At 35.3% G+C, this 22,240-nt stretch overlaps 1 protein-coding gene across 24 annotated transcripts in view; it reads left to right on the top strand.

The window, feature by feature from the left end:
• LRRC4C (leucine rich repeat containing 4C) overlaps nucleotides 1-22,240 on the top strand; it is a 494,470-nt gene that overhangs the window by 446,629 nt on the left and 25,601 nt on the right. For 23 of the 24 annotated variants that reach the window (XM_046942083.1, XM_040701395.2, XM_046942065.1 and 20 more), the window contains one exon: nucleotides 143-22,240. This exon is cut by the window's right edge. In XM_046942083.1, coding sequence (XP_046798039.1) covers nucleotides 185-2,101 — 1,917 coding nt within the window. In that variant the 5' untranslated portion in view covers nucleotides 143-184 and the 3' untranslated portion in view covers nucleotides 2,102-22,240. The remainder of the gene's footprint in view (nucleotides 1-142) is intronic. The other variant, XM_046942066.1, reaches the window with a different exon arrangement.

Genomic DNA, 22,240 nt, shown 5'->3' with positions numbered 1-22,240 from the left:
ACTTTGCATAGCTATTTGTGCTACAGTTTGATTAAATTGGCAGAGTTGCATGAAAGGACTTGAGAAGTCTCTCTTTATTTGGAGATCACAGTTAAATATTTGGGATTAATTTCATGTCCTTCTTCTTCCTTCTTTCTTTCAGACTATTCAAACTCCAGAAGGACCAACACTATATAAATTATGAATGTTGAACAAGATGACCTTACATCCACAGCAGATAATGATAGGTCCTAGGTTTAACAGGGCCCTATTTGACCCCCTGCTTGTGGTGCTGCTGGCTCTTCAGCTTCTTGTGGTAGCTGGTCTAGTGAGGGCTCAAACTTGCCCTTCAGTCTGCTCCTGCAGCAACCAATTCAGTAAAGTGATTTGTGTACGGAAAAATCTGAGAGACGTGCCAGACGGCATCTCCACCAACACCCGATTACTCAACCTCCATGAGAACCAGATCCAAATCATTAAAGTGAATAGCTTCAAGCATCTGAGGCACTTAGAAATCCTGCAACTCAGCAGGAATCACATCAGAACAATTGAAATAGGGGCCTTCAATGGTCTGGCCAATCTTAATACTTTGGAACTCTTTGACAATCGTCTGACCACTATCCCAAATGGGGCTTTTGTATACTTGTCAAAACTGAAGGAACTTTGGTTGAGAAACAACCCCATTGAGAGCATACCTTCTTATGCTTTTAACAGAATCCCTTCTCTCCGGAGATTGGATTTGGGGGAATTGAAAAGGCTTTCATACATCTCAGAAGGTGCCTTTGAAGGTCTGTCCAACTTGAGATATTTGAACCTTGCCATGTGCAATCTGCGAGAAATTCCTAACCTCACCCCACTTGTAAAACTGGATGAGTTAGACCTTTCTGGAAATCACTTGACTGCCATCCGGCCAGGTTCCTTCCAAGGGTTAATGCATCTTCAGAAATTGTGGATGATACAGTCCCAGATTCAAGTGATAGAAAGGAACGCTTTTGATAACCTTCAATCACTTGTGGAGATCAATCTGGCACACAACAATCTAACACTACTGCCTCATGACCTGTTCACACCACTCCGTCTAGAAAGGATCCACTTGCATCACAATCCTTGGAACTGCAACTGTGATATCCTTTGGCTCAGCTGGTGGATTAAAGACAAGGCACCCTCTAATACTGCATGCTGTGCCCGTTGCCACACACCTCCCAGTTTGAAAGGAAGGTACATTGGTGAGCTGGACCTGAACTACTTCACATGTTATGCTCCAGTCATAGTGGAGCCACCAGCAGACCTCAACGTCACTGAAGGCATGGCTGCAGAGATGAAATGCCGGGCATCAACCTCCCTGACCTCTGTATCTTGGATTACTCCAAATGGATCTGTTATGACACATGGGGCATACAGAGTTCGGATTGCTGTGCTCAGTGATGGCACATTAAATTTTACGAAGGTAACTGTGCAAGACACGGGTTTGTATACATGCATGGTGAGTAACTCTGTTGGCAATACCACAGCTTCTGCCACACTGAATGTGACTGCCCTGGATAACCCCGGCTATACATATTTTTCGACTGTCACAGTAGAGACTGTGGAACCTTCTCAGGACGAGGCACAGACCACAGAACAGGTTGGACCCACACCAGTTACCAGCTGGGAGACCACTAACATGACAACCTCACTCACTCCACAGAGCACAAGATCAACAGAAAAAACATTCACCATTCCTGTGACGGACGCAAACAACGGTATCCCAGGAATAGATGAGGTTATGAAGACTACCAAAATCATAATTGGTTGTTTTGTGGCTATCACTCTCATGGCTGCTGTGATGCTGGTAATTTTCTACAAAATGAGGAAACAGCATCACCGGCAAAACCATCATGCTCCAACACGGACTGTAGAAATCATAAACGTGGATGATGAGCTTACAGGTGACACACCCATAGAGAGTCACTTGCCCATGCCAGCAATAGAGCATGAGCACCTAAATCACTATAACTCTTATAAGTCTCCTTTCAACCACACAACAACAGTTAACACAATAAATTCAATACACAGTTCAGTGCATGAACCGTTATTGATCCGAATGAACTCAAAAGACAATGTACAAGAGACTCAAATCTAAAACGTTTATGACATTATGGGGTGGGGGTGGGAAAAACAAAATATGGTTTATAAAACAAATGACACAAATGACTGGGCTAAATCTACTGTTTCAAAAAGTGTCTTTACAAAGAAAAAGAAATTTATTTATTAAAAATTCTATTGTGATCTAAAGCAGACAAAATTATGTGTATTCCTCAGAACCTCTTTTTGCTGCACTTATTTACCCTCCTCCTTCCCTTTTTAATTCCCAGCCAACCCTCGTTCCCGTTTGCCATATTTTTCATAGGAGATCTTCATTCCGTAAAAGAACTGGCCTAGGAAATTTTGTAAGAATTCTGTTACACTTTGGGAATTTTTATGGTGAATTCTAGTGGTGAGATTCAGTCTATTTTGTCACTTCTTTTTCTCTTCTTTTGTTTTCTCATGCCCTTTATGAAATTATTCAACAGGGAATGGAATATTAGCAGCAACTTTACAAGTGAGCAAACATACAAGCAAAACTTTTTTTTCCTCCATGTAATGATTTGATTATTTGCTCTGTATTTACCAAAAGGAGCATTCTGTGAAAAAAAAAAAAAAAAAAAAGGATGAAAAAGTAAAAAAAAAATAAAATGAAATTAATTTACTTGTGAAAACCTATAAAACCCATGATCTTTTAAGCAATTCTAGAACCAGAATTTGTAGTTCAAACACTAAACTAAGATTATAAATAAAATATTGGTTTTTTTTCTGTACTTGGATATAGTTCATTTTTAGTGTGGCTTTAAAGATCAAAAGCTTGTTAAAATTCTTACAATATTCTGCTTTGATGGTCCAAAAAATAATTGCTTTAAAAAGAATAATTAAAGTACTTTGGATCATTTCTGAAGAATAGTATAGTTTTCATTGTAGTGTACATAAGCAGCACACTAGTAAACAAGGTTGCTTGACTTTTAATGCAAAATTATTATGATTTTCTTTTAATGGTGTTATCAGTTATCTTTTATATCACAATATATATTCCACAATATCAGGAAAAGTTATACAAAAGGTTTCAGATATCACTGAATTTATTAGACAAAGGTGAAAACTATATTCTTTTTTTGTTGGTGTTTTTTTGTTTGTTCATTTGTTTTGCTATCTATAGCTGTCAGTCAATAAGAAAATTCATTTTTGTATCAAAGCTAGTGGTTCCCTGTTTAGTTGTTGTGGTATTTCTAGACATAAATATGAAATATGTTTAGATATCTATAAGATCCATAATCAGAGCTGTATCTCCATATATAAAATTAAATCAAAATTATTTTGAAGTTCTAACTATGAGGAAATCCAAGAATTTTGATTAAAAACAAACAAAAAAATCAGAAAGAACAAACTTGGCCAAATCAGAAGAGAATAGGTTAATGTCATTTGTATGACAATTAGATTGCCTATAACATAATCAGCCTATTTTAATTAAAACTCAGTCTCGCTTACCAATAGGAAGTATACATCCTTTTTGTTTCTGTTTATATACATTCTCTTGTTTTAGCTTATTGTTGTAAGAATGGAGTATACCTTGTATGTTGAAAGCTAAAAGTAAGTTTTTGCATAAGAAAAAAAGCAGATTCAGGACACAGTATTCTTTCAAATGCAGAAGTTCTTCCAAACTGAACTACTTTATGTATTGGCAACTAAGTAGAAGCGTTTTAAGACAATTTAGATTAAGAAGAAGAATCATGTTTTAAATACCAGTTCTAAATGTCTTTTCACTGATTTCTGCATTTAGCTACTATTGAGATTCAGGATCTTGTTCCAGGTGAATAATGTACTTAATTCGTATCAAAATCTCTTTGGACTGTTCTGGTATGCTATGGCATGCAGGAAAAAGATCCTCCTGAATAGTATACTTCTATTGTCTAAAATTAAGGAGGAATATCTGCCAGGCAGGTTGAGGGGGTAAATATCTCTCATTGGATGCGCACTTCTCAAGGTTGCAAGTGGATGTTGCAAGAAAGCCTGATTTAAAAAGGACACTGAAGATATGTGACAATGAATCACACTCTGCAAGGAGTCTGATAAGTATAATACAGAATGAAACCCAAAGTTCTATAATAATCTCAAAGAAACATTTGGCAAGACATTATCCTTTGATGTACTACATGAAAAATAATATCTACTCTTAGTGAATTTTAATAGAGGACAAAGATGGACCTGAATGTAAAATGCTCAAGTAGTGATTCCTCTCTTTGCCTACTTCTTCAAAGTGCATTACAGAATTTTATTGCTGATTTCTTTTAAGCATTGTGATAAATTTTGTACAGAAACCGTGCAAATACATAGCTATTTGTACTTTGCTCATCCTTATGGTTACCAATATTATGTCCATCGCCAATGTTCATCTGACAATTGAAAAAATTGTTTGCAGGAATCCTAAATCTGTAATCAACAGGTTCATGTTAAAAAAAGATGGCTACTATTTAACAGCCATTTTCTAAAGTACTTATGGTTTTGTAAACATGTAGCTTTTACTAACTCATAAAGATTAGGTTTTCGAGGTTATTGCAAAGCAGGACACAGTGTCAGTGACAGTAATGCAGAAAAGTAATGCAAAATAACATCAGTGACTATTTTAAACAATATACACATTCTTATTAAGTATTAATCAGGTTAGATTTGCTAAGTGAATAATATTGAAAGCAAACAATCAAAAAAAGCAATGTTTTCCCATTTGCTTATTATAGGGATAAAGAAAAGGCATTTTAGTGTGTTTGCTCGGGATAAGATACATATTAAGCAGGAACCATATTAGTTATGACCTTCTCAACATCTTCCCTATCTTTCTTGGAATTATAGAGATTATTTTTGCAGATTATTTAAATATCAGAGTTAGAGAACGTCACAGCTTAAACTTTAAACTGAGTTCTGCAATAATGTGAAAAAAGTGCTGTGCACTCTCTTGTTTTGGTTTTTAAATCAAGCTAATGGAGCCGGCTGCTACTCCAAAGGCTACGGTGTTAAATATGAAGCCTGAGTCTCCTGTATGGCAGAGGACAATTGCTAGTAAGCTCTAATGAACTATCTCTTGCAGGTGATGTTCTGGATGAACCCACAGTGCAAAAGAGTTGTGGGAAAAAAAAGTGACCTTAGAAACTATTACAATTTTTAGTGGGCTCATGGGAAGTTATTTTTCAGATCATATGATGAGATTTGAAGATGTTTGCTGTTGTCCTATATGAATACAAAGAACAAAGCATTTTCTGGACATGTCATTAAGTTTTACAAATCTTTTCTTATACAGAAACAACATGAAAAGCAAAACAAGTGAGTTCCATTCAATTCACTATACAAGATAGATGTTTTATTTTACTTTTTAGAGGGCTAAATGTATGAAAAGTAAATGTTTTGGGTTTGTTTGTTTGTTTGTTTGTTTGTTTGTTTTTGCTAAAATATTCTAATGGATTAAAAATTATATGCAATATTTTCAAGATTCCCTTTTCCCACTGGTGGTATTATAGGTTAATCACAGCATCTTAGAAAAGATAACCCATTTAATATTTAAATGTACTAGCTTCATAGTCTTTTAGAAGTATTTAATAACAGCTTTTATATGTTAGATGTGACCATTCCTGTAGCCATTCAGTAATGAGTGGAAAATCTTTCCAATCTAATCTCCCCATCTTCCCATTTTTTATATGCATCATAGAATCATAGAATGGCCTGGGTTGTAAAGGACCACAGCGATCATCTAGTTTCAACCCCCCGGCTATATTCAGGGTCGCCAACCACTAGACCAGACTGCCCAGAGCCACATCCAGCCTGGATGAGCTAAGTACAGCATATTTTGAAATTTTCAGTTTTTTTTTTTTTTTTTTCCTAAATCCAGGCACTGAAGGACTAGGAAATCTTAGGAGCTACCTTGTAATTTCATATTAAAAAAAAGTAAACAAGTAACATATTCTTATCTTCAGGATGTAATACGGAGAGTTCGACTTCAGTATTTGAGTTTCTGTTTTTCTTGCTATAACTATTTCATATATCTTTTTCTCATTCGTGCAGATGCCCAAGAAATCTTCAGCTCAAACTTGTGCATGAAATTCAGTCTACAGTTGGGATGACTATAGTGGTTGACATTTTATTTTGGAGGTGGTATTATCTACTGACACTGTAGTAGAATAGCATCCACAGCTACCACTACTGAAATATGGTAGTGCTAGCAGAGAGTTCATGAGAAGGGAATGGACATGAGGAGACTCTGGAAAACTTTTCTGGTAAATCTTCAATGTCTGCTGGCATTGCATACTCCTTCTGTGGTGGTGTCCCCTGGAAATACTGTGGCTGTGTGTACTTTGGGGCTGAAAGAGCACGATATGGTAGAAAAGCTGTGAGATGGGAACAACTTCCTTGACTACTTCCCACCTAAGAGCACGGTATAACAACTCAGCTTCTGACACGCAGTGCATGGCTAGAAATGAGGGAATTATTTTTCTTGCTTATTGGATTTAAGGCTTAGTGTGCATTAAACAACTTCAAAAATTAAAGAATTAAAAAAAAAATAAAGAAAAAAAAAAGGCCACAGGCCTACAGTGTAAATTTTACACAAAGAAAGTCATACTTCAACAGAATGCTGAACTTGCTTGAAGAACTTTGGGTAAGTCTTTGCAGTATTAAGAACTCTTAGGAACAAATGAGGTCTGTACCGGAGTAGTTACATGGTATTTGCTTCAGAAAGAATAACTCATGATTTGCATAGGGGAGTTTTATTGGACAAAACACTGTGTTTAATTTGTCTTGGTTTTAGTTTTGTCTTTTATACTTTATAAACTTATAACTAGGATGTTATTCAGAGTAATCTCAAAGGGGCTAAATCGGTGAACTTGAACTGACTTTTATAACAGATAAGTCTTTTCTATACTGTAATTCTAATGATGTTCTCAATTTTGGAATGATGAAGGGATATTGCAGTGATGACATCATCAGATAATGATTATGTGGCTATCCTTTGTAAAAGAAAAAGGAAAATAATGTCTATAATTTTTGAGAACATTGAAAACCCAATCTTATGCAAAAGGAGAAAATAGTTCAAAAAAGAAAAAGAAATTGGAACATTCTTGAAAATAACAGTAAATGTAACGATTCCTAGAAGTCACATAATCTAGGTAATCTTTACATCCTTCCCAATAGCACAATAAGAAAACAAAAACTGGAGTGACTTTTCTATATATTGTTAAAAATGTTAAAGATTTCTAGCTGCCATATCCACATATTTCCATTTTCATTTAAATATTGCAGTAAATGTATGATGTAGTGTGGTCTTTCAGCTCTGGAACAGTTTCACAGACAGTCCATCCACACTCCATCCATTGCAGGTTGATGTTTAACATTCTCTTGGGCTTTCTTCAGGTCTTGAAATGGTTTGTGCAGTGAAAGATTCCTCAGTTTCTTTGATCATCTAATTCAGTAGCAATATATGCTTTGTCTATCAGTTTGGAGAAGATGGTTTCATATGGATTATATTTTCATCACATTTAATATATAAATGCAAATTTTATTTTATTTTGGTAGACAATGTTGAATCCTGTTAACTTAAAAAATATTTCTGTTCCTTTCACAGAAGCTGTTAAACTCAATGAAATTACAAATAATAATAACAATAATAATAAAATTAAAGATAAGCTATACCTGTGACCTATGGGTCTAGATGTATGTAGTATTTAAAAAGTGATTCTACAGGTGAGATAAAAGGAACAGAAGAAATGCATAACAGAGAATGCATAAATAAAGAATGACGGAAAAAGTTACCTGGCAGAGAATCTGGTAAAATGGAACTGGAGTTAGTAGATCACAGAGTTAATCCAACTCCGATGCATAATTTAATTCTGTAATGCATAATTCAATTTGATTTAATTTCCTCATTTAATTTCTCAAAAGGACAAATACTTGACTGATCTGAGTCAGTGAAAATCTAAGCTCTTTCTTTGACAGTACCCATTGTCTTCCCTTTCCCTGTACTTGGTTTGCCATTCACGTGACACTGTTCAACTGTTTTCTGAAACAGTTTTCATAAGGCACTCACCTCTCCACCCTGTCTTCAAATTGAATTCCAGTAGTCAATGGGACAGACAACAGGTCAGTGTTGTAACACTAAGTAGAGCCTCTGGAGATCTGGTTACTAAGTGTTTAAATAATCTTACTCCTAAAGAGCTAACTCCTGTTTTATACTGCAAAGTAGGTTCATAAATCATTTATGTGTTTTTGAATCTTGTATATGATTGTTATCACCTGTCCATGTTAATTAACTATCCATCTTTGAGATTGAAATATTGTGTACTATTAATTAAATAGTGTGTAGAAGCTAGTACAAAAAAAAAAAAAAAATTGAATTTTTTTGTTCTTTTCCCCTCTTGGAACATAGCTTTCTTTGTGATGAAGTATTTGATCAAATTCTGAAGAGCTGGAGAAAGAATAGCAATATATATTTGAATACCTAGGCTATGAAATTATTGCAAATTGTACAGAACTACACTTAAAAAAAAATAAATATAATAAATAACAATGTTTTTTTAATTCCTAAAAAGCAAATGCCTAAAGAAACAGTGTTTCCTGCAGTGTTTCCCTTTTATTTTTAGGTAGTTTATTTTATATTTTTGCTCAAAGTTGCTTCTTCTTTCTTCTACAAACAAATATAATTTAAGAAAATGAAAAGGGAAGATGAAAAGATGATTCTACAGTGAAATTTGTGAATGTGCAAGTTTTATATGTGCTTACCATTCTCTTAATTTCATTCTACATTGCTGTCAAAAAAGGTTAGGAAGACTAATTTTGACCTGCTTACAATTTTTTTTTCTCATTATTTTCCAGTTTTTTAATATGATTTTTCTCCATTACTGATCAAATTTATTTTCTTTGGATTTTATTATGTTATGGATTAGAAGCCTTTTTCCTTGCCTCTTCCTACAATCTCAGCCTTTCATTTTTCAGTCAACATATTTTCTCAAAATAGGAGTTCTTTTTTGTTACATATTTTTTTTCAGTGATGCATTGTAGTAGGATCTAAGTTGAGTTGTTCTGCTATACACGTCTTCCCTGACTTCCTGGCAGGGCTCAAGTTTAGTTTCTGCTATCAGTCTGTATTCTTGCATCATTATTTAGTTGTATGATACTTTGTGTCTTATTGAGAGTCAGTCCCTAAAGCATACCACCACACAGTGTTGCTGTTTAATGGAAGGGTGGAGGAGTACAAACTGTCCAGCATGTGCTTCAAGGTCTGAGAGGAAAACCCTGTAAACTCAAAAGCTTCCAGGTTTATGTGGTGATTGGGGTTTGGCCTCAGAAAAACACCAGAACAGCCTGATTGGTGTGAGGAATCCATCTCTTGTGTATAACAGAGCATGGGAAGATGCTTTCTCTGAAAAGAGCACTCTTTCTCCTCTAAAGATTGTCAGACATCCACAATGACAAGGAAATGCTTGTTTGTACTAAGCTATTTTCTTAAAATTTCTGAACTCTACTGATGATTTAGATTTCTGCAATCATATTTCATGCATTGTTGATGGAGGATGCTACAAGGCTGGCATTTATTCAACACCACTGATGTGTCAGAGCAACCTGTTTTTAAAAGCAGTTTCCTTCTGCTGACCACAGTTAACTATGGGTCTTTTATAAAATAACTGTACTTAACTGATAGCATGTTTATGAAAACACAATACTATAAACAATGCCAAAATTTTGTGGTTATGCATCTGCACATCATGGCATCTAATCTACTCATAGTGGTTCTTTTGTTTATTTTAAATTTAAACTTGTAACCTGACATGCTGCTATAATAGTTTGGTAGAGAGAGTTATTTTCTTCTTTTAAATAGTTATTTATGTCCTAAGAGAATTGCTGGGCAGAAGAGAATTGTATTCTTCACATTGCTTCACTGTGACAGCGTTGCGGCTTTGACTTTAAGGATGTAGCAGAAGTGGATGAGAGGCATTCACTTTCTGTATCTGCTCCTATGCAATCAGTCTTCTGTGACAACTGCAGTTCTCTTTAAAAACATTTACTACAAGGTACGAACTCTATTGGACACACTGCAAATAGAACACAGCGTATATATTATGGAGTAATAAATATATTATCTCTTCCTCCTGAGGTTGGTGTTGGGTTAGCATTATAAATCTTAATTCAAGTTTCTGTCAATTTCTCTACAAACAGTGAAGCTGTAAAATGATAGCTAAGATCCTCTCTTAGGAGGGTAAGTTATGCACAAGTAAATTAGTCATCATTGTACCTGTTGTTTAGATATAAATTGCTCTCTGCCCATCCTTTACAGTAAATTCTAGGAGTCATGTTTCATTACATTGTTACTTGGTAAGATTAATTCTCTTTATTCCATTTCTTTTCTCAGGGGTTATCCAAGGAATGGCAGAAGTAATGTCAAGAAGAAAGAAGTTGGTGGTTTTGCTCCAAGGTCATATATGAATCAAATAATATTTGTGTAAAGAACCCATGAAAAAAAAAATCTTAGAAGAGATAGAAAAGATTCAAAGCCAATATAAATCCCCTGCTTTGATGTATATACATGCACAAAGGTATGGATATGAATAAGAACATAGGTATATACATACATAATCTTGTAGCTCTGAGTCTTCTCCTCAGGTTTCTTTATGTATAGCAAACAGAAAAAGGTATGACACTTCACCAAGCATTTCAGAGTACTCTAGTTTAGGGATCCAAAAGTGGAAGAAGGTTAAAGTCTATTTCATGTGGGAGGAGTTTACCAACAGGTTATGTGATTACCACTTAAGAAATCTTTTAATGATCTTTTGAAACAGCTTCCCCATTTGCAAAATGTATCGGGAAACATAAATATAAAAAGTGGTGTAAATAATGGTCATTATTCTGTTGCTATTATTGCTGAAATGTGTTTTTTTTCTTTTTATTTCTCAATCATTCACTGATTCTCTAAGGATTTCAAATGCAAGGATGAACAAGTAGCGATCTTTAAATAAGAGTAATGCATGACTTGATGGTTTTACTTGATGAATATGTCACATTTTGTGCCTGTTGCACACCTGTGATATTGCTGCCAGTGTCCGTGGCCAGTGACAGCACATTGTGTGAGATGTAAATAAATACTGCAGCACACTCCTTGTTTCTCTTGTAGCCTTCCCAAACGTTAGCTTTGGGAGAAAGGGTAAAACAGACATTTTCTGTTCTCTAGGGAGAAAGTGAAGGGTTACAGGAAAGATAAAGGCACAGCAGCATGAAAGCTGCAATCAGAAGAGATGAGAGCACCTGGGGGTATGTATGTCACCTGGGAAAGCTGGAGGAAATGGTCTCCCTTCTTTCTCCCAGGGAAAGGCTTTTCTCCAGTAAGTAAACTTTTGCAGATTGTTGGTTTTTTTTTTTTTTTGTTTTTCTTTTAGTATCACATTCAGCCTTATATGTTTCAACCTTATTTTTAGTATGGATTGTAAAGTGTTCTACCTTCAGGAAGACTGATTCAACTAAAGGGAAGAAAATGGTTATGGAGAAGGAATGTAGCACATTAAAGAGCTAGGAGTTGACTGAATGAACTGTGTGAAAAAACAGAGTGGATATTCATGCATATAGGGGTAAGGAGGATTGCTGTTATTTACTGCTTCTGCAAATCTTTTCATAAGGGTCTTTCAGGTATTTTACAAATGCTTATTTAAAATCTCCCTCCTTATCATCTGTTAAAAGAGGGAAATTGTGGTAAAAGTTGTGTAAGTTGTTTCTTTCCGGTTTGTGAGTGCTACTCATAGGAAAGTGAGTGACCAGAATGAGTGGATCTCAGACACCGGGCAAATACTCATCATGTTTGGAAAAGGAAAGAATCTTGCTGAAATCCTGCAGCAAAGAGGCACTAAGCTTTTTCTTTCTGTGACAGAAAAAGAAACTGTCTGGGAACTCTGAGATGCCACAGCATTTGCTGCTGGCAGTTCAGTGTACCCTCAAAAGTTCAGGTTGCCTTTTATTCCTGTTAGGAAAGCATTATATCTATTTTATGAAGGAGTAATCTGAGACCAATACTATTTGTAAATTATATTGTGTTACATTTTTCAATGTGTGAATACTGTACTTACTTCTGGGCCCTAATATACATTATATTTCTACTACAATGTATCAGTATTTTTGTATTAACACTGATATTTTTCTAAGAAACATTTGGATAGTTTAACATCCAAGCCTATGTCTTTATTCTTGTTGTTAAATCTCTAAGCTGTTATAATTGACAGATGATTTAATCAAAAAGGTGTTACTTATTCTATTTTGCTCTTCGGGACTGAACAAAATTATTTGAACAACTGAGGTTGAATATATTTCTATAATACATTTCTTCACACAAACTGCTTCCTCAGCAGTGGATTAGTGACATAACATAGAACAGCATTGTGCTTTAGAAGAATTTTTTAAAATTCAGCACTGTTCTCTCAATTAAAGAAAGAACACAAAACCAAAACAAATATTTCAGAGCTCTGGCATTCACATGCAAAGATGTACTCTCTTGCCAACATTAGCAACTCAAATACTGCTGCGTTCTTCCAGTTTATGAGAACTGAAGATCAAGGCTAACAAGAAACTGCATTTCCTCTCTTTTTTTTTTTTTCTTCTGAAATAAAAAGGCTAAGGATGAATGAGCAGTATAAATACTGAGGAGTATGCATGTGATTAAGAAGAGTATACGTATTTAAATCTTAATATATAATATATACGTAATTGTTGGGAGGTGGAGTCACTGAAACTAAATCTTGTATAAGCAGCATAGTTTAAGAAATCAAATATGTTTCTTTGCTTGGATTTTAAGCTTGTCACATTGTTCCGCTAATTCTAATGTAAAGGAAATACAGAGGCAAACTCCAGCTTGTGTATAAATACAATGAAATACTTCTTTTTTTCTTTTCTGTCTTTCTTTTCTTTTTTTTTTTATCTGCAAGTAAGAGAATCTGATGAGATACAGTGAATAATTGGTTTTGTGGGTTTTTTGTTTTCTTTTTTGGTTCTATATTATTGGTTCAGTGCTCATTTCAGAGAAGGGAGTTGAGACAAGTGACAAGGACAAAGTTCTGTACAGAACAAGATTTACTCCCCAGAATTTTTAAGGAGAATTGAAAGATATGAAAGATTCAGGCTTCTTTTTTTTTTTTTTTTTTTTTTTTTAATGAAATCTCTGAGGGGAATATAATTTCATTACATTTGTGGAATTTGGGGATTTTTAATGGGCCTGCTGATTCAGAGTACCCAGCCCATAAAAGAGATTAACCAGTAGTTACAGGTCTGTGGTTACTGTACTGTGAGAAGAAAGACATTCATTGCAATTCAAATATGAGGAGACAGTTGGCTAAAGAAAACTTATTTTAAAATGATTTGGATGTGCAGTTGGTATGATGCAGTTGGTATGATGCAAAGGATATGCTCATCTCTGTGCTGCAGGCAGTAGACATACTGGAGCACCAGCTTGATGTAATCATTCTGTGTGTGCTGACTTACTGTTAGCTGACGAACAATATATTTGTTTTTGAATGAAATCACATTTTTGATATACGTGATCTCAAACACCAAAGCTGTTTGGTGCCTGCTCTGGCAGTGGTCGCAAGGTGGATGAGAAGGCAGACAAACAGGTAGTAGTCTGGTTTCTTTTCTTTTCCTTTTTTTTTTTTTTTTCCTTCTTCTTACTCAGAGCCACAGGTGCTATTAAAGAGGCCAAATGAGGCTCTGCCTGTTCTGAGGCCAAAACTGAGGTGGAGGATATGGAATGGTGTGGCTAAGGAGAGAACATCTTTTGGAGCGAGGCACACATCTCAGGAAGCTGGAAAATATGGTACTCTGCTCAGTAAGGCCTGAGGAAAATCAAGTGCATTAGTCAAATGGGAATTGATATAGGAGAAGGAAGAGATATGCACCCTACCTCCTTTCTCTTATATGTCTTATGTTCAAAAAAATATATATTAATAGAATTGGGCTACCTGTTATGATAGTGATACTCATTTAACAGAGCCCAGAATCAAATGCTATCATGGCTACAGCTGGCTCTGTCTTCTTGACTTAAATAAAAATAAAAAGTCTGAGTGATGGACCCTTAAGCACTTAGTAGATGAAGTTGCAGATTCTAACTTGATGGTTGGTGTATGTTATGTCCATCAATTTCATTTGGATTCAGTGCCTCAGGCCTGGCTGTGAAGTCTATACATGTAAGTTTTATGCTATGAAGAATGTACTCTTTTTGATGTAACTACATCTTTCTTCCAACTTTCTCCAACTGCATCCTTGTCTGTAGTATCTATTAACTGCTTGTAATTCTCACAGTGTCATGGTAAATTATCAAAAAAAAATCATATTTTGAGGTATTAGCTTTAAAAAAAAAAAGTGAAAAGTAGACAGAAAAGGGATGAAAAAAAAAAACAACAAACAAACCCTAATGCTGGATATATTTTAACTCCCCAAAATAATATCTGTTTTATGATATGATTTTTATTTTCTTTAAACTAAGACAAAACCACATTCATGGTTACATGGTCATGTCTTTTAAAGTCGTAACCTGCATGCTAAGGCAATCAGTGACCACATCTTAAACTGATTATTTGTCTGTGGAGGATGACCATTTTATTGCCTGAAATAACAAACATAATTACGTTGCATTCTTCAGCACAATAGCTATCACAAAAAGTAGATAAATAAATAGTTCGTGCTTGTTCTAATTATGTTTTGGATAATGATTATTTGAGGAAACAAACAAGAATTGTGAGGCAGTACCCAAGAGACTTGAAATGACGCTTCTGAATAAATAGCATGAAAGCATTCTAAGTGATGGCTTCTAAAGTTGTTAACCCTCGTTTATGCTTTAGGCCATATGGTCTAGAAGTGATTAAGTGGCACCTGTTTGCCAAGGAATCACTTATGTTGCAATGCAGAGGAAAAAGTATAGCTTGCTCATCAAAGAATATTTATAACCTGAAAGAGATGAATTAGCCTGTAACTGAATTGTGCTGTGAAGAGCCACATTCACCTCTGATTGAAATCTGATAAGTTCATGCATTTATTTGGATTCATAAGCTTATTGTACCTTCTAATTCATTATGCATGTGTGATGATTACCAGCAGTAAAGCCAGGGTGACTCTGTAGTTTAGATAGCAAGATATGACTTGCATTAGCTATGTATGCCTTGTATGTTGGAAATGTTTTTCCTGATCGGTCCAAGTGTAAATCAGTTGAAGTGTTTAATTTACTTCTCTCCCCTGCTACCCAGTGCCAAAAGGAGATTGCAGTTGGAGTCTGGAGAAAGAGTAGTGACCTATGATGAGGGGTGACTGCTGTACATTTCCACAGACATTGCATAGCCTAAAGGAGGGTTACAAATTTCTGTTTTGGCATGGGGATGCTTCTTCAAAAAATTAAGAGAGTTAATTTTTAAGTGCATACAGTAAAGTTTTTTTGGAGGTAGATAAGGATGTCAACGATTTAAAACAAACAAACAAACAAAAAAAAAACACACCCACAAACCCACCCTGGAGAAAGTAGGTCATAGCTTGGTTTCCAATGCTTCAGTTTGTTCATTTTTACAATATTTCCTACTGATTAGGAATTCACGTATTTCATAGAATCCTTACAGTTGGAAGGGACCTTTAAAGGTCATCTAGTCCAACTCCCCTGCAATGAGCAGGGACATGCATGGCTAGATCAGGTTCCCCAGGGCCCTGATCCAGCCTTGCCTTGGAAGTCTCCAGGGACAGAGCATCAACCACGTTTCTAGGCAACCTGTTTTCCTAATGGCAAGGGAATGATGGCAAAGGATAGAAAGAGATTGTGGTTCCACGTAGCATACACCTTTGATTTGCATCAGATTTTCCAGTAACTTTCTTCAAAATTAAGGATACTTGTTATTAGTTGCCAGTTTGATTAAAATGATTGGTCTTAGAGGCTTTTAATGAAGAGTGTTACCATGAAAAGTGATCGCACCTACTAGGTTTATTGTCATGTATGTCTATGTAATCTGAGATAGATGTTGGTAAGAGGCCAAATGTGAGAACCTCTGTGTGAAACTGAGTACAGTCTTGCTAACTTCCTTCTCTCACACGTGGCACGTGAAGCAGAACATCTTTCGTTTGGTAAAACTGTAAATCTCTTGGGGTGAATCTGAAAGCCTATATCCTTCATTGAACTCAAATTTTTTGCTTGTAAGTGAAAAATGGCAGCTTGTACTTATTTATTCTTTTTAAAAACATACTCTCTGGAGACAGCAAATACCTTCAGATGTTGTTAGAGAAGCAATTACATAGATATTTACTTATCTTAATGTCTTAATGGAGATGAATCGTGCTAACAAATGTGTTAACACTTCCATATATCATACAGGAAGACGTTAGCTTTCATGCGGAATTCATCCCATGCTGCCTTTCTAAAAGATTATTAGGATTTTTTTTAATGTTATGGTTGTTTTTCTTATTTGTTTTGGTTTAATTTATTGGTTGTCAGTGGAATTTAATTTTTGTTAGTGTTTCAGTGGAGCCAACTTGAATAATCCACTGAACCATCATAAAGTCTTTCCTAAAGTCATTAAATGAAATTCTATTAGCAAATGGCTTCAATTTACAAAAACATAGTATTCAAACTTAACTCTTAATAGAGTGAGAATATTTTGCATTTCATATTATGTGTGTTTTCAGAAAATGTGATAGAACATGTAGTATTTTTAAATCTTGTCTGCATACTATGGCACATACTGTGTATGGAGTCACTGAATCACTGAAAATCTTTTTGTTGTTTATGGTGGGGTTTGATTTGCCTGCTTTGTAGGTTTTCCAATTATTTGCCATGCAAATAAAGTACTGCTCTTTTTGGATTTATTAGAATTATTCTTTGAGGTGATTTCCAGTATCTAAGAATTATGCCAGCACTTAGTAGCAGTGACTTTTTTCAGTATTAGATGAAAAATACCAAAAGGGAAAACTTCATTATACCATGGTGAAGTACACCTCCAGAACACATCTAAGCATATGACGTAGGGATTAAACATGAAGATGAAAACTTTCATACTACAAATCTGATAAAGGAAATAACGTAGGAGTTTGACTTGAAGAGGTGCAGGCTTTTTTCATCTGATCCATATGAGAAACTCAAGTAATATTAGGTGACTGCCTCATCAATTGGGTTTTGGAATAATCTAGGCTGGGAATCATGTTCATTCACATCACCTTATGGATTTTATGGAAACTGAAATTGGTGCCATACTGTTTGAATCAGTTTTTCCTAAAAAGGGAAAAGTTTAAATGGAAGCTCAAAATAAATTACAGTGGAGTGAAATCACTATGTTGGCACAGTGCTTCTGAGAACCTCTTGACAGGTTTCCATATTTTCTGTGCTGGAGTTAGAAACATCTGTGCTGGTCCGAGTCTCAAACACAAGAACATCGTGGCGCATAAATAAATCATACTTGCCATACTTATGTAGTTCTTTGCATTGCTGTGTAGACAAAGCCTTCCCCTGGGGACTGCTGAAGTTCTGTGCAGCCCTTGGTTTTCTGTCTGTACCAAGCCCAGTCACTGACTTGGTCTGCACAGAGAACGGAATCAGTGTGTACTCATGCTTGGATGCAAGAACTTCTTACACTGCATGCTGTTGATTGCTATATGATGTTTAGATGGCCATGCAGATTTCTCTGTCTGGATTTTCAGCATGACTGAGATGAGCCTGCCTGCTAACCTCACATGAATTACATTGCTTCAGGATTTAATCCAAATATCTCATGTAACACTAAATAAATTACCATCCACTCTTTCTGCATCGTACATTTTCATTTTTAATGTTGCTCTGTTCCTTCTTTCTATGAAATAATAAAGCAAATCATGGATCATCTTTCAAAAGCAGGATAGGTGTTCATGTCTATTCTGAGTACCTGCAATTATGCATCTCTAGGATAAGAGATCTCTGCATCACAATTCCCTTGGCAACTGCAATCATCCAGGCAATGCATAGTTTACATCATTCCTAGACCAGACTTTGCTATGCAGGGTCATATCTGAAGTACAGAGGAATGATTCCCATGAGAGTTACAGAAGTGCCTTCCCCATGTATTTATTTATTTAGGAGATGTAGAGGACTTTTCCTGATTTTAATATAAGTCAGTGGAAATTACATGAGGTAGGTTTGCATTGTAGAGCCAATAACATCACGTCATGACATTTTTAGAACATAGTATGTTGAATATTAGGTTCCGCTAAATCTGATACGATCAGATTTTTGGCATTTGAAGATATTTGCTGGTTTCAGATACACAGGAGTGTTATTCCAGCCAGCTAAGGTATCTTAACTGCTAGGAGGCAAATATAATCCCAAGCATAGAATTTTCTTAACATTTCTATAGTGTTTGCCAACATTACTATTTGTGTAGTACAAAAAATACAGAAAACTTAATAGGAGTATCATACTCATTTTCTGACCTGTTTCTTATTGTGCCATGTACTGAGTCCAGGTTTGGCAACTGAAAGTATTTTGGCATGCTGATCTTGTCAGTGAACAAAAAGGGAACAAAGTCTAATGGAGTCAAGGGGAAACTCTTGAAAAGAGATGGGGTATAATGAAAGCTGGCAACTTATTGACTAGGGCTATGTTAGCACAACTCTTTGAAATTCTGTGATTTGCCAGCAGTTGTCTAATTTGAGCTGTCACAAGATTTGTTAATGTGTCTCTGGGAGAGAGCAAAGGGCATATCCTCAGGCTATAAGTCTTCTGAAAACTGAATCTTTTTAAAGAAATGCCTGAAGCAGAGCATGGAAGATGGGAACAAAGGCAATGGTCTCCAGGCTTGAATGTCTTGTGAGTTAGGAAAGTATGATGACAAGAGTGAGAGTAGTAAAAACAGAAATCAGTTTTGAAGTACTGAGAAAATGGGAGGAGATAGTGAACATGGTGCATGTATATCTTATCCAACAGAGTAATGAATGTAAACTATTATTTTCTGTAACTAGAAAAAGGGAGGTAGACCGATTGTCATTTAAGGCTGCATCGTGAAAGCAGAGATATATAATGACCAAACTTGCTGTGGGAGTTTGTCCCTAAACAGACGTACATTTTTTTCCCTTTCCAATTTTCTCAAAAAAAAAAAAAAAAAAAAAAAAAGCACTGATGAAGTCTGCTAGAACTAAATAAATGAACACATTCTTTATTTCTCTTTTTCCAGAATACTTCAAGGCATTTCTTTGTGTAGACATTTATTATGCTTCGTTCAAGCATGTGTTCTCTTAATATATATGAAGTTTTAAGGCATACTTGACATATCAGCAATTGAAAGCTCACTGTTCATAATGCCCTTTTGAAATTCTGAGAAGATACTTAATGTTCACGTAGGAGATCAGTTTTTCAGATGTCTTTCAGTTTCAGTGTGCCTGTTGAATATACTGTAAACATACTCTGGCTCTGATTTGACAGAAAGGTAGTGCTTCCATAGACAGCAATGCATACACATGCATGCTTGAGATGTAACTTTGCCATCAGCTAGCAAATTCTGATTTCTGTGTTTGCTCTTTAACAAATTACAAAAGTTCTTGCCCAAGCTAGAAAGTCAGTTTGAGGCTGGCTGACAAAATCCTTCCTGTTACCTAGCAACTAGTGGGAAGGATGTGTGGGAGCATGAAGGCTGAGTCAGTGCACCTGTGTCAGTAGCAGCAGCATTGGCTCAGGAAAATAAACAGAGATGGGAAAAGGGAAGATGACTTTTTTAGAACTTCTCTTTCTAGATTTTTTTCTGGTTTTACTTACTAGCACAAAACTATTTGTGGATCAGCAATGTCAACTAGGGTTGCAGTGTCTCTTTTCGCAGGATGATGTTATACTTGCTTCTGAATTTTTCAACTACTTCTATGGAAAAAAGACCATGAAGTGATCCTCTTGTCTCTTAGCAATTACAGGTTTGAATTCAGCTTTGAGATATTTTATATAACCAGCTGTATTTAAGTAGGTAAGTGTATAAAATTAATGTAGTTATTAAAGTATACTAACTGCGAGTGTTTCTGATGTAAAACTTCCTGGAACAGAAGCTTCTATTCCCAGTATATTCTCAGATGCTTAGAAGAATAAAATATAAGCAGAAGTGAAGAGTGATGTAAGCAGAGAAGCAGAGCAGAGCACTTGACTGGAGATTAATGGTCAACTATCAGATATGCAAATATCTAATTTTTGTATTGCCTTTTAAAGGTAGCATCTTGAGCAGAGGAAGACAATCCTTTCATAGTTTGTCCACACAGAAATATGATGTACATTTCTCAAAGACTTCAATATGCATTCATTCAAACATTTTAAACAACTAATAAATTAATGGTTGCTCATTAAAAAAAAAAATGGTTCTTAAGAGGTCCAACAAGATTATTTTCTTATGACTATCTGAGCATGCCCATTTAAAAAGAAAGAGTATTATGTGTGATTATGCTGAAGAATAAAAGGGATTTCAATATGACTTCATCTATAAATTCAAGTTATAAGATTTTTATTTTTTTTTTATTTTTATATTTCCTAATCTTTCTGTTGTCCCATGTAAAGATCTCAGGACAGGCGAGATCTCTAGCACAGGAAAATCTTATTCTTAGTTATCTAAAAGTTGGAAGGATTTTATTTGAGAGCTAGGAAGAATGTAATTATTCTCATTTGAAAACAAAATCTTAATTCTATTTAAAAATATGCACTTGTTAGTTTAAATGAAAACTAAAATGTTTTAAAGCTCTAAGTAACATTGCTTGACTGACATTGGTTTGACTTTATTTGGGACGGTGTGTTGAGTGAAAAGAAATTGAACCAATGCAATCAGTATCAGTAAACAGAAAAAGGGAAGTCCTCCATTGAACTCAGAATGCTTTAAGTGAGGACTGTGGTAGTTCTTTGTTTTGTGAGATTTGGAGATTTCGAAACAAAAACCTGTTACAGCAAATTTCCAGAAAAGATGTCTATTCTGCAGAAGTTATGAGCGGGAGAATGTTTTTTTTCTGTAAATGAACAAATAAATGCTGACTTCGGTATGAATTCTGTATGCTCCTCAACAGGGAGCTGCTATGACAGAATATGGCAGTGTTATTACTGAAAGATTATGCAAGTGTGTGTTGTATGCTTAAAAACTTGAAACAATGGCCAAATGCCATGCCTGTTCCAGGTAATGTGGCAGCTGCCTAAACATTGTTCTGCTTTGTTTTCTTTCACTTTGAACACAAAATGTAACTTGTAATTACTATCCTTCTCAGTAGTGGGAGAGTGACCAGCAACTCTGCTTTCTGGAGGTATGTTTCTGAGTCCCTCCTTCCTTAGGACCTAAGGAAGGAGGAAGAAAAATTTTTTTTCATCTTTGCCTCTGTATTAATCATTATAAGAGAAGTTTCACCTCTCCACTACCAGTCATGGATCCTACTGCTTAAACATTTACAAATTCTTGATTATAAAATATCTGATGGTTATTATAAATTATTTAATGAGATGTCATAACATAAAGATACAGGTGATCCTTTCTAATCCTCCTTTGTGCCTTCCCCCTTAGTCTTCTTCTGTAAAACATTAAACCCTTTATCATTATGCATTAATTGATATTAATGAGGTTAATCTTTGCAAAGTAGGGATTATCTTGCTTTAGTCAGACTTTCAAAGGAGAACTTATTAACCAAAGCAAAAAAAAAAAAAAAAAAAAAGGAAATACAATATGGAAATAATTGGAAATAACTGTGTACTGACACAACCCATATTCTGCAATTTCACATATAGGTGTTAGGCTGCATGTTTGCTTTCAAAAGTGAGTCCCCAAAGGAGCTGCCTATTGTGCCCTGTGAAACAGCAATATGTTAAAGGAAACTGATGTTCCTATTTATTTCATTTTGTTTTTTGTGACTTAAACTCTGTGAAGTGAGATTTTCCTTTGTGGTTCTAAGAGAGGAGAATTCATTGTAGTCATGGGTCGAGAGAACTTTAGCTGAAGGAAAAAATCAAAATTAAAATCTCGCTAGCATAAGAATGACTTGATACAGATGGATGGTATGAGGCATTTAGTAAAAAGCATTTAAGAAACCACATAATCTTGGAGATGGTAGATAAAAATATATTGGGACTAAGATATTCATATGGTAAAGAAAGAGAGAAAAAGAGAGTTTGTGAATTGTTAACCTAGTCTGGTAGATAAATATAATCATAATAGAAGACTTAAAAGAGAAGTTTCATTCT

Source organism: Gallus gallus, chromosome 5, assembly GCF_016699485.2.
Source record: "Gallus gallus isolate bGalGal1 chromosome 5, bGalGal1.mat.broiler.GRCg7b, whole genome shotgun sequence".
NCBI classification, from domain to species: domain Eukaryota; kingdom Metazoa; phylum Chordata; class Aves; order Galliformes; family Phasianidae; genus Gallus; species Gallus gallus.
The sequence above is the reverse complement of the archived record's forward strand: the minus strand, read 5'-3'. Positions and strand labels throughout refer to the sequence as shown.